The sequence below is a fragment of the Amblyomma maculatum genome, chromosome 2 (assembly GCF_055883805.1).
Source record: "Amblyomma maculatum isolate TAMU_Amacu chromosome 2, ASM5588380v1, whole genome shotgun sequence".
In the NCBI taxonomy this organism is placed as follows: Eukaryota; Metazoa; Arthropoda; class Arachnida; order Ixodida; family Ixodidae; genus Amblyomma; species Amblyomma maculatum.
Window position 1 is genome coordinate 27,866,458 of NC_139345.1, and position 13,291 is coordinate 27,879,748.

A 13,291-nucleotide genomic window follows, 5' to 3' on the forward strand; every position below is an offset into this window, starting at 1 on the left:
GTTCAAGTATCCACAAAACAAGTGTGTGAGATACTGCACATTTCCTTTTCTGTTAACCAATTATTATTATTATTATTATTATTATTATTATTATTATTATTATTATTATTATTATTATTATTATTATTATTATTATTATTATTATTATTATTATTATTATTACACAGGAGGCCCACTCAGAAAAAGAAAGAAGAAACCGAACAGCGCGTGCAATTCCGAAAGCACAGTTAAATTAGGTGCTGCGACTCAACAGCTCTTGGCTATCTCGCGCCAAATGACACGCCCATTCGAAACTGAATTGTGCCGTCACTCCATGGCGCACTCTGCGACGTGGACGTCTCTCGTGTGGACTGGAACGTAGCGGCGCACACCGCAGCGAACGTGACGTCGCACTTGTGCCATGCAGCATCTCTGATTGGAGCTAGACGTCTAACTAGCAATTAAAAAGTTACCAAAAGTTAGTTAACCAGCTTAGCTGTGGCATAGGACCCGCATTGCAGTAAGAATATCAAACTACTACAGCGCGTTCAGAGAAAAGCTGAGCAGTTTATTTACGGGAACTGCGTAAAGAAGATTCGCAGACTGCTTTAATGTTCGAAAAAAAAAAATTTTTCACCAAGTGGAAACGCGCAGAAAGATTAGCCGTTTAACACTACACTCCGCGCTGTAGCAGACGACTCGAAGCATCGCCTCCAGGCCCTTGAGCTTCGATGCGCGGCCGCGCCGGATGCGCTGACGCTCCGCGGAGCGCTGCCACGCTGAGCCGCCGTGTTCGCAGATATTTTGGACGGCTCTGTACGTACGTGCCTCACTCGGCTTCTTCTCACCGCAATTCGATTAATTGCCAGTTGCGCCACTCCATGTGTGACGTCAAACATTTTCCGCCAATCCGAATTTAGCGCTGTCGCGTTGTAAAGACAGTGCGCGCGGTCACCTGTCTGTCAACTTTGTCAAAGTAATTTCAGAATTCATATTTCTAGTTTATTTTTCCAGCGACAAGAGAAAAAAAAAAAAGAAGGCTCCTGACGTAACCTGCATATGGTCGTGACAGTCCCTTCGCGAACGTTCGCTTTTAACTACACGCGTGATGGCGTAATTTATGGGCACGGGACCGCGGGCTTTATGAAGCTTGGCGTTTCAGCCACCAGCCAGCCTTTATTTATGATAGCTGCGCATATTTTTCTTCAAAAAAAAAACAACAACTACAAATTGCAAAAAAAAAAAAAATTAAATACACCGCCGTGAAAACAACACGAGAGGGAGATGCCCGGTAGTTGGCAGCAAATAGCACGCAAGCTGTCTTGCATGCCTGGCCAAATGCTTTTCGCTGGCTGCGGCTGGTGTTCCCCTCCCTGCGCGCGCCTGAAGAACGGAAATAGGGAAAAGCGGGAGCAGATCTGCAGGAGGCGAGCCGGAGCAGAGAAAGGAAGGAGAAACTTCACCGCTCCTCTCAGCGAACAACTCGAGCGGAAAGCTTGGTGGCAATCCAAGCGTAAAACTGTCGTCGAACGGCGACCGGAACGACAACGAAAAAAAAGAGAACAGCGGGAAGACTTTTCTTCTGCCTTTGTTTCGTATTCCGATTGTTTTCGTTATTTTCTTTGGCTGGTTCCTCAGTAGGCGTTCGTCGCTTTTCGCGGCGTCGCTCCGCGGCCTGTTTTCTTCGTCGTCCCTGGTAGACTTTGTGCGCAGTGTATGTGTTTGCGCAGCTAGGCACTGGCGCCCGTTTTTATCTCTTGCCCGAAAGCAGTTTCGGTGTCTGGGACGTTTCGCTGCCGTCATCTGACAATGATTTCCATTCGCGCTATATTATTCGCTGCCCGCCCGCTGCCATGCTTCGGCATCTCTGGGGAAACGGGGGCTGCAAGAGAAGAGGGAGAGGGCCACCAGCACGGAGAAAATCCGAAACGCATTTTGACGCAGCTATGGGAAGGGGGTTAAACGTCGAAATGCGGCCAATATTGAGCCCGTGACGGCTGCGCGCGGCTGGCGAAACAGAAACGCGGGAGAGAAATAAAGTATACATACCTCCACCAATTCTCCGTGTAGGGTATAGGCGAGAAAAAAAAAAGAAAAAAAAAGAAAAAAAAGGAACGCTCAAGGCGCGTTGGCACGGCACGACGAACAACGCACGCGCGAAAGACGAAATGCGTCTTCCCGCGGCTCCTCCGGGCTTGAACGTGTTCGTGAAGCACAGCATCTACTTTCAGCACAGCCCGCGCGCCCGATTCAGCAGAAGACCAAGTACTATACGACTACGTTGATTTGGCGATCTCCGAAGAGTTTGCCGCGTGCTTGTATTCCTCGACCATAAGCAATGAGCTCGCTCATCTGCGTCTGTGCTCTTGCGAACAGTTTCGAGAATACTCCGAACCGTCCAAAACATACGTCGTGTGCCTATCACGCATTCATGGGTTAGAAAGACAACAAGACATGGCCGGCAGCGAGAAATGCGACCCAAGCATGCCCCCCCACCAATTGCGAGAGGAAAGCCACAACGCGAAGAAGCCGCCACATGCAGCGTCTTCTGCAGGCCGAAGCGATGAAGGCGCTACGCGGAAGGGAACGCATCGCGGCGTTGATGCGCGTCCCGGTGATGAATCCGCGTCGTTTGCGGTTCCTCGTTTTACGGCCGGGCCGCTGGTCAATCGATGGCCAGCGCCGCCGCTCTCTTCATGACTGGGCCGCGCACGTCCGGACGACGACATGCCTTGGAGCAGCCTTGGACGTCAGCCGCGGAGCGCGTGCAGCGGAAGGGAAGGATGGCAACGACGAGCGCCCGCTGTAACTGTGTGCTAAGAAAAGTGGCGCGTAAGGAGTGTAGCGAAAAAAAAAAATGTATACCACCGCCATTTTCTTAAGCCAGAATCAGGAGGAAAGATCCAAAACTGCACCATCGTAAACTCGCCTGCTTCGGACGTCTGAGAGCTATTACGGCTGGGATCCGCAGACGCTATAGGCAGACGCGGACGAGGCCGAAAGGGAGGAGGAAAAGGGGAACACTGGGCGGCTCTCTTCCTCTAATCCATTATTTCCCAGCCCCGCTGGCAACTCGCCAACTCCTCCCTCCTAATACACGCCCGGCGTACAAGCCCTTATTGATCGCTCGGGGTGATATGCAAGGATTCCTTGTTCCTTCCGCCGTTATCTTACGCAGGCGCTTTTCTTCGCTCTTCGTCCGAAGAACGATGTCCTTCTCTCTCCATCTCACCCTCGTTGCCTTGCGCGCCTCCGCCCTTAATCGGGCCACTGCGATTCCCGCGCCGCTGCGGCCACTCGTGCCGCATTTGGCGCTGAAACTGATGAGCTTCAACACGGGATGCGAGCACGCGGCAGAGCCCTTGACCCGCTGGACCAAGGGGCCAAAGGTTCAGTTGTCTGTCCGCAGGAGGCACTGAACGCGCGACGCACGGGCAGCGTGGTCGTTCCCTATACCACGGCCGCCGTGTCTTCTACGGCTTGCGACGTGCTGCTGCAGTCTTGAGCCGATAATTAAAAAAAAAAAAGAAAAGAAGACCCGGTATTCGGATCTAGACAAGTGACAGCTGCAAAAGGCGAAAAGTAATAAAAAGTGTAAGTGTCCGTAGCTTAAAAGACTAAGCGGGGGGGGGGGGGGGGGGGGGGGGGGGGGGGATGAGAAGGGGGAATTCAATGGCGACAAGATGGACGCCCCTGACGGAGGCGTTGAGTACTGCGTCACGCAAGGGTTCTGCTGGAGAAAAACGAATGCAGGGACCTCTCCTTCCTATCCAGAGATCTCAAGAAAAAAAAAAAAAAAAAAAAACATTCGCCACAAGCAAGCCAGCAGGCAGCGGAGGCTGTGCCATGGCGCGGCCTCTAAGAATGCACTCTTGGATACAAGCTTCTCCGGCGCAGTCACTGCCGAAAATGTTACCAACGAGGAAAATACTGTATGCCTCATTGCAAACCTGGTCTGCACTGCAACGTCACAACATGCCAGTGACACGCAAGTTCGATGAGCTGAATGTTTGATTTTTTCTTGTTCGCACATGCTGATGACTATACGCAAATATGTAGCGACGGCAGAAAGAACTAAAGGAGCTATACGCTACGCCTCAGAGCTGCAGGCAAACGTCATGAACAGTAGAAGTATTGAATTAAGGTAACTAGATTAGCTTAGGGCTGGCGAGCTGAGCTTGAAATCCCCTGACAGAGGCCGAAGAGATAAAAAGCACAGAGAGGACGTTGAACAAGCCGGGCCTCTACAGTAATCGTAAGCTCCGTTATGTTTGCTTGCGTAAGGGATATGAAACTGTGAAAGTTGTTACGCTTCAGCAGCTCTCTTCCTCAAGTCGAGATGAACACTAGGTAGCCACAAGTCTGCCCCGATATTTAGTATTTACGAGCACTCACTCGCCATACTGATATATAGCAAAACACTCCAGAAGCTACAATAAACGTAAAATGCAACGACGTTTTCTTGATCTCGTAACATTCGTAACAACTTTTTCGCTGAACTTCTGAAATGAGACGCATTCCAAGTTAATATTCGCCACCATGTAATGCACGCCTATCACTGGTTCTCCTAATGACTTATTATGAATTTCCAGAACACACCGCTGCAAACACAGTTCCCTAATCGTAAAGGCACTTGGCAGCACGGTCTCATGGGAAATGCGGTCTTAACAGCGGCCGGGCCACTCAGATAGGCCGAGGGAAAAGAAGCCCGGATAATCATTGTCAGCACTCAGCGTCCTCGAGTGACGCGGACTCACCAGCAGGCCTCCTTGAGGTCCTTGGGATCAGAAGCGTTGAACGCCTTCTCGGTGACGTGCTTCCTGAAGACGTTGCTGCACAGGTTCGTCTCCTGAATGGCAGTCTCCACGAAGCACGTCTGCGTCTTGGCCGTGGGCGCCAGCTTGGCGTCTTGCACCAGCGTCACTAGCGACCACGCTGGAAGAGAAGCAGAAACACAGTGTGAGAATGCGGAACAGTTTTGACTATAAACAGGTCATATGTGCGATGGCTTTATTTCATGAACACGGAACTCATTGCGCGGGCCCCGATGAAGGGCTCTAGAGGAATAATCAGCCGGGATTCTCGATAGTCGATAGTATTACCGACTGCAATCATTTGCGTGGTTATGGTTTTGCTAAGGGCATCACAATGTTGCCAGAACTTAAGTGAAAACATCAGAATCGGCAAGGCTTGCTTCATTCTGATGCTGGTTAGTCGACGAATACGGCAAGACAATTTTGCTGAAAATAGGAGAGGTAAACTTACTACAGACAAACAAAGAGGTTGGCCTTATCAATTATAGTTATAGCCTGCGTTCAGGAAGGAAAAATGTAAAAAGGTGATTTGCCAGAAAGCCGATACGAAGATTAAATGTGCACATGGCCTGCACGATGAGCAACGACGTTAATCTGAGGCACGCGTCAAGCCGCGTCTGCAGACTATACATCGTGGGTCTGGTTAAGGGCGTAAGTTTTGAGACAGACCCAGCAAAACAGCCTTCATGCGCGCTCGGGTATAACAACCAGGCCGCTGACGATAACGCGATGAGTCGCACGGGTCCAGGGTGGCGGCTCATTCAAAAACGGCACGAGGACGCATTCCGAACAGGACCTTGATTATCAAGTAGTAAAGTTACTTAACCTTCATGAATGCAACATCGATCTTATGGTACTCAATTAATAAAGCATTCCTAATGACCACAGAAAATATTTAACGCAAGTACGTACAGCCGCCAGAATACAAACTATCAGTCCTGCTTTACTTCGTGATTTTTTCTTTGTGGTTTATGTCGTCATGTAATCCCTGTTAGAGGCTGATTCATTTTTCATTTTATTTGCTCACCGATGCATTGTCACATATTCTCCCTTGCGTTTGTTTGCTTGTTGTTGTTTTTTATTCCCACAAAAATGATGTTTATCTTATATCTGCATTGTGTGCTTATATGTGGTACTCATATATATTACTGTGTGTATTAATCAGGAGATGTCCCTTTTCATGTTTTTGGTACAGTTGCGTGCAGCGAGCTACGTATGGGAGACATGTCTTTTGCCCCGTCTTCCACTTTCACTTGAAAGGAAATAAAATGAACTGAACTGAACAGGATGCTGATACGTATGTAAGGTGCAGAAGAAGAAACAATGTATGTTGTTGTTGACCAAATAACATACGGCACGTACCCACACAGGGAGATCGGTCAAGGATTGGGTAGCAAAGAAAGTTTGTATTAGGAATAGATGACGTTGAAGTGTAGGCCCGTTCTTGATGCCCTCGTACAGCCGCTGTAGAAGCTCTCTACACTCCTGCACATCTGCATTCTGTGCTAAGCAAGGCTCGACCACTCTGAAGTCACCATCCTGAAGTTCGCCTCGAAATGTGCACGACACTTCGTAGCCATCTGTCTTCAACCGTACATATTAGATACACACGAAGGTGACACCATTGTGTACTTCGTCTCGGTTTCTATTCTAGACACCATGCTCCGTGCACAAACAAGATCCTATCATTTACAGTCTTTGTCAAAAATATACGGCCCAAGGGTTTCGCCTCCACTCCCTGTAACGCAGCGCCTGGTAGCCATATTGGAACATGAATGTAAGCAAGAGCAGAATGAGGACGAGCTTTGTCATCTATAAGATATTGAACGCGTGATACGAGCCCCGTTACGGGGCTTAGGAGGAAAACCCCTGGGCCGTATACTTTTGACAAAGACTGTACATGATCTTGTAACCCTCAAAGGAGACCAGGCGCAAGTCACCGGCAGGCATCATCGTCAGTAATCGTTGAGCGCAATGTACATGTACAAAAGAGATGTAAAATAACGATGAAAACGAGCACAGCGTGAAGTAAGGAGACAGCACGGTCGCTAATTACTGTCGCTTATGATAACGGCTGGTGAATGCTTGCGATAGTACTAGTAGGTCATCGTAGCCACACGCAGCACGCCACCCGATTGCCCACGCTGTTCCAGGTCCCTGCCTGACGTAAAATAGAGCGGACTCATGGCGTGACAGCGGGGAAAAAAATAAAGAACTAGCAGAGCTACTAAAAAAGAAACAAATATTCGAGCGCCTTCACCTGGCAATCGATGGCCCGAATACGCACTTAGCTCTAAGAGGCCAGACGCAAACTGTAGTTAGCGTCTATGTACGAAAGGGACCGCGCATGATTTCGTGACCTATAATTTAGCCTTACCATCGGAAACGACGCGAAATATCGGACGAACGATTGAGGTATCGATCGTATACAAACGAGAGGACTTCAACAAATGTTTAGTCATTAACCCGCACTGCAAAAGCGCGGCACAACTTCCAGGTAAGCTTGCTGTTCAGTTACAGCCACTCCTAACCAACTTCCACAGTCCCCGTGCCACGTACTGCTAACTAGGTTTTTTCTGCTTTAAATAAAAGACGAAGAAATCGTTCGATGAGTACGAACTAGAATACTGCTAAGCAGAGCAACGAACTTCGAGACTCAGTCTAAAGTAACCCACAGGGCCGAGATCGACGCGCGCGCAGACTCGCAGTCTAAAGCACCGAGCGCCCTTAGTTGACCAGATTAGACGAAATACCCCCCTCCCCCCTTTTACTTTTAATTTTTACATATCGCTAACCATCTTGACACCAGTTCACCTATCGCAGCTGATGTTTCTGCAGAGAACAGCAAGCTCCCCTGCGGTTTCCGTCTCTGTGTGCTGGACACTGTGCAGTAATAAAGGTCCCAAGCTTCCAAGGCCACTGGACATTTTTAAAATGTTTGTGTGATCGCTATAGTCATCCCGCTTATGTTAGAAGGACAAGGTTTGACTCATTACAAAGAAAAATGTGCTTTTGGTTCAACGGCATGCGGTGTTAGCAGCGATAACCGTTGGCTCCAATAGAGTGCGTAAAAGACGCAGTACGTAAAAGAAAACTTCTCTTCGATGTACCTCCCCACAAAGTATGCTTGGGAAAAACTATCGCACCAAAAAGATGGCGCTTCTATAGAATACTTAAATGAAATGCCAACCTCCGTACGCAAGTAATAGTTTTTGGCTTCAGTGGAAAAGTTATTTGGAACCGGCGCTAAAAAAAAGACCAAAAATAGGCATATTACAAGCTCAATAGCTTCGCATCTAATTGACAAAACACGGGCATATTGTGTACATTTGTGGCCCACGCATATTTATTTAATTAACTGTGCAAAAGTTATTTGAGCTGCGCTTCGCAGTGATTTAGTTTCCACTGCTAAAACTTAGGTGTCACAGCAAAAACTAGGCCACGGAAATTTGGTACATGGCCAGACCTCTATGAGTTGCAATAAACTCACGCATATTTATTTAGTTAACTGTGCAAACTTTATTTGAGCAGCGCTTCGTATTGATTTATAGTTTTCGTTGTTCAAATTTAGGTGTCATAGCGAAAACTAGGCCACGGAAATTTGGTACATGGCCAAACCTCTGTGAGTTGCAATAAACTCTCGTTTTTACGGCCAGGCCTAAAACTGTGAATTCGGCTCGCCCCTCCGGCGCCAGTACACTGAGAATCACAGCTCGTGACTGAAAGAAGCCCTAACAAACCCTTTTCGAGATCAATGACCTGGTCGTACATGGGAACTTCGCGAAAGGTCTGCACCCTGCACCGACCGTGCGCGAGGATGCGTGTGATGACTAATGTGGTGGATGGAGCCTAGGAAGCGGCTTGAAGACCATTCGACGATCATAAAGCAGTTGAATCTACCAGCTATAAGGATCCGGAGACGACGGACTTAATTTAAGAAGCCCAACGGGCGGCTTTCCGTATGCTCTAAATTACGCTCCCAGTATGCTTCTTAGTTGACTTTCCTGCACACTTAACTTCATGTCTTCCAAGCCTCCTACTCCACGCCATCTCTTCATCGCTGGTGGATCAGCTGAGGTGATCGACCAGCTAGAGAGGCGAACTAGACGGTCCAACATCTAACACCACGACGTGAAGCAACTTTGTTGTGTCGCCTATATAGCTTGGTTGTCGCATGCATGATCCACTACTTATTATCATTAAGCATGAAACGTTTTTAGCTCCCGTTTTCGTCAGTGTATCACCGGTGACCTTGTCGCCAGAACGGAGGAGAACATGAGGGCAAACCTAAACGAAGTTTCGAGGCTTTGCAGGTCACCGCCTGGTGCCTGCATGCAGCGAGACCGCTGAAACAGCGCATGCGTCAACAAGCGTCTTTAGTCTTGAGCTGGGCGAAGCCAGCGCGCGGCGCGTAGGGAACTATGTATGTACTATACACTCTAACATGCGACCAAGCGGGTTACTTGCACGCACTGCTTAAATTCCCCACCCCGAACAAAATCCAGCGTCGACGTAGTAGGCATTGACGTCGTGAGCGAAAATTTTCGAGCGTGCCTCTGGCAGGTGGCAAGCAAGGCACTAATTGGTCGCCTGTTTGTGTGACGCCACAAGAACACATGGAATGGTCCAATCGGAAGGAACTACCAACTAGGGCGCAGTTCCTTTGAGATGGGAACTGAACCTTTCTGGCCCCTTTCCATTTTAAGTCAAGACAGGTTACTCCTCGGCCACGCCAGTACGTTCGTACGACCTAATTAAAGCCAAGGTTTATATCAATGTCAGGTTGTGTTCCACGTGATGCGGTATCTTACGAATGCACGTCGATGCGTATATATAAAAGATAATAAAGGTAAAAATTAAATGATAGATAATTAAGCGAATAGCAAAATGCGGAAGTTACGCGAAAGAGAATCTGCACACGGGAGACATTAACGCCATCCTGTCATACTCTTAAAGGATGAGATTAATTGTGCCCAGCCTATTATACTTCGTCTTTTTTTCTTTTTTTTTTTTTTTTTCCAGAACGAAGAGACTTGAGCGCGCAGCTCCACTTCGCAGGACTACGCTTCTCTTCCCCGTTAGTTTTCTTATTCCTGTTCCCCCTAGTTCCATCTGTTCCTAACCGCGCCGCGGCGCATGTGTGCGAGTGATTCAACCCTGAGATGCGGCAGGGGAGGCGCCTCTCTTACCATCTCCTGCTCCGAGAAGCACGGGCGCCACAAAGGAAGCGAACCCGGAGGAGCGCATCCTCCGCGCGGGCAAAGGGTGCAAGACATATGGTCTGCTCGTGCGGCGGACGCTCCGTAAGCTCTCGCCCCACGCGCGGAGTGCCGCTCAAATGCACTGGGGTGCCGTTCTCGGAATGGCCGCATGAGAGGACGACGAATGCCATCACTGCTCGCCGATCGTCGTCTCCGGCGAAGTGCTTCCCCCTTTCCCATTCTCTTTCTTGAGACCGCCGCAGAGAGATCCGGCGCTTTCATCCTAAAGAATACGCCGGTTTGTGCTTCCAGTCGCGAAAAGAGCGCGGTAACGGAGTAACGGCGGCTCCTCGTTAAGCGAAGCAGAAGTGCGCCTCTGCGCATTTCCGTTTGCTGCGCTTGAAATTCAAACTGACGACAAATGCAACTGAGCATGCGTCTTCCGTAAGGGCCACCACGCAGAACTAACGTATTTTTCTCTATCAGGCTGCAAGAACAGACGACAAATACCACATTTCCCCCGTCTCAAAACTGTTTACACAGGCAGTTTTCCCGGCACTAATAAATGGCTGCACTCTTTACTGTCTAACGAGACATTTGAGCAGTATTTTCCCCGTCCTTTATGGTGCGTGTACGCTTCGCTCGAGTTTGGCCTGTCCCCCCCCCCCCCTCCCCGTGAAATCAATGTACAGTGGTGAAACTCAACTTGCACTAAATATAATTGAAGTAGCAGTACTGATAGTCTACGAGCATTATTGTTGGCTAGATATTCAAAGTATTGCCCAGGAGCAATCTAGCAGCACTGACTCATTCTTCTTATAGGAAACTGTGACGGTGCATCGAATAATAATAATAGGACGAGAAGTGCGCAAACAACGAGGACAGAGAAAATACACAAGCTCTGTTGTTTTGTTGTTGTTGTTCCCGTTGTTTGCGCTGCTCTCGTTATTCACGAACCAACCAGCCCGGATAGTCACTCTGCGGTGCACTGAAACGGCGGCCTCTCAAGATATCCACAATCCGTCCAGTCCTATGAGGACATATACAATGCTGGCCCTACGCAGCGCGAACATCATGGCACCCCTATAGAAAGTTGCGATGTTTTTATTGGTGCCGCGCGCTTTTTTTAAACTTCGGCTGCTCCTTTATAGGCGGACAGCGCGCTTCGCTATCTCTGTACACATGAACGCAAAGCAACACTACTGTGCTCAACGCCGTCGACACACAGCTATTTCTGACGAAAAATTGGCCGCGTAAACAACGCCGCCCAGGCCAATGAAATTTACTCTTCCCGTCGCCCAAGCAATGGTCCGAAAGGCAAGCTTTCGAGTTGACAGCTAGATCATCGTTGCGACCGATGTGACCTCTTGAACCAAGTTGGACCCCTAAAATCTCGTTTTCTTGAAAACGAACAGATATTGATAACAGCATGACTAAGTAGAAAACCACTGAGTTAAATCAAAGTCGGAGGTAACAGGCCCGCACGTATGGAAGACCGATTTTTCGTTAGCAGCAATTACAATAAAACACCAATTCTCTTTCTCCATCAGAGCACCACTACATCAGCCCGAACTTGCGCGTACGAAGTTATGCAGCCATCCCCATGGCTACACCGTGCCCATGGCGTCTAGCCGGGCTTTACGCCGCAAAGAAATTATGCACCGTTTTTCTCGGCAAGCACGGATTTCCATGAGACTGCATGGTCACGCCTGAGCTCTAGCCTATATATATATATATATATATATATATATATATATATATATATATATATATATATATATATATATATATATATATATATATATATATATATATATATATATACACTTTTTGCGCTCCCAGCGGCCGCTGGCATCTCGGATGGCATATTTAACGCATGCGTGCGTGCGTTTGGTTGGTTTGTGGGGTTTAACGTCCCAAAGCGACTCAGGCTATGAGAGACGCCGCGTAGTACAGAACTCCGCAAATTTCGACCACCTGAGGTTCTTTAACGTGCACCGACATCGCACAGCACACGGGCGCCTTGCTTTTCGCCTCCATCGAAAAACGGCCGTCGAGTCCGGGATTCGATCCCGCGTCCTTGGGAACTGTAGTCGAGCGCCGTAACCACTGCGCCACCCCGGCGGAGTGCGTGCGTGCGTGTGTGTGTGCGCGTGCGTGCGTGCGTGCGTGCGTGCATGCGTGCGTGCGACGTTTAAACACGTCAAGTGAGGATTAAATTTAGGCCAAATTACGAACTGTGATGTCGTACGAAAGGCATAAAGTTATCATCCGATGCAAGCAGTATCGTACCAACCACTGGGAGAAACGATTGTCAACCCGTACAGTGAGATGCACAGAAGAACGGTACACAGCAGGAAGGCGTCGGCCAAAAAAAAAAAAAAAAAAAATGCACAACCGGTAAAAAGAAAGAAAACCAGCACGCTAAGCGGAGCGCGGCACAAAAGTATCAGGATCATTACACCGTCATCAGATAGCAGAAAGCGCATTTAAACCGCAAACTAAAGGCCGGGAAAAAGTTTGAGAGTGAGAGTGACACATCAGTGAAAGAAAATATACTTCGAAAAGTAAACGAACACGCTACTGACTGTCAAAAACGAAGAACATAAGCAGCGCAGTGGTATGTCGCAACTGTTGCGCAAAGTTATGCAACAACCCCATCACTAACAGCACATTCGCTAGCTAGAACTGTCGACGCGAGAGCCGAACAATAACAAAAAAAAAAAATGAAAAACAATTTCCGATGACCATCCTGTGAGATATGTTCGGTTTTCTCGAAGAGTGAACACTCGTGGATGTGGTCCTTCCAGCTGCTCGATCGAGGCCTTGATAAACTGGAGACAGTGTAAGAGGGGAGCATGATTTACAACCAGTCGGAGCAGCGGGAACAAAACTGGAGCGAGCAAAACAAGGGTGGGCGCCAGGCGTCACCCAACAGAGGAAAGACCGATGGCTCACTTCAGCGAGCAACTGCGGGGGAGCGAGACAAACCGAAAAGACTCAGTTTCATCTCGGAGAAATTCACTCCGCCGAGATATTGCCCTGCTTGCTGGGCGGATTAGAAGAACGGACCTGCACGGCTGCAAGGTATACGCACGGAATGGAAAGTGTGGGCCGAAACAAAGTGACACGCAGTGCATGGTGTACAGGAGACGGGAAGCACCGACGGCCAATGCTTTTATTGCTCTATACGCGACTTGCCTGCATTGCACTAGATTCACCATTCGGCTTCATTCAGTGATTACTGTAACCAGAGCAGAACAGTTAAAAAAAAAAAAAAAACCGCAACCCTGCAAA

At 48.5% G+C, this 13,291-nt stretch overlaps 1 protein-coding gene across 2 annotated transcripts in view; it reads right to left on the minus strand.

Annotated features, from left to right (window-relative positions):
- The window catches only part of LOC146198201 (uncharacterized), a 289,671-nt gene that overhangs the window by 80,914 nt on the left and 195,466 nt on the right, over positions 1-13,291 (minus strand). For both annotated transcript variants that reach the window (XM_084593600.1, XM_084593601.1), the window contains one exon: positions 4,737-4,914. In XM_084593600.1, coding sequence (XP_084449726.1) covers positions 4,737-4,914 — 178 coding nt within the window. The remainder of the gene's footprint in view (positions 1-4,736; positions 4,915-13,291) is intronic.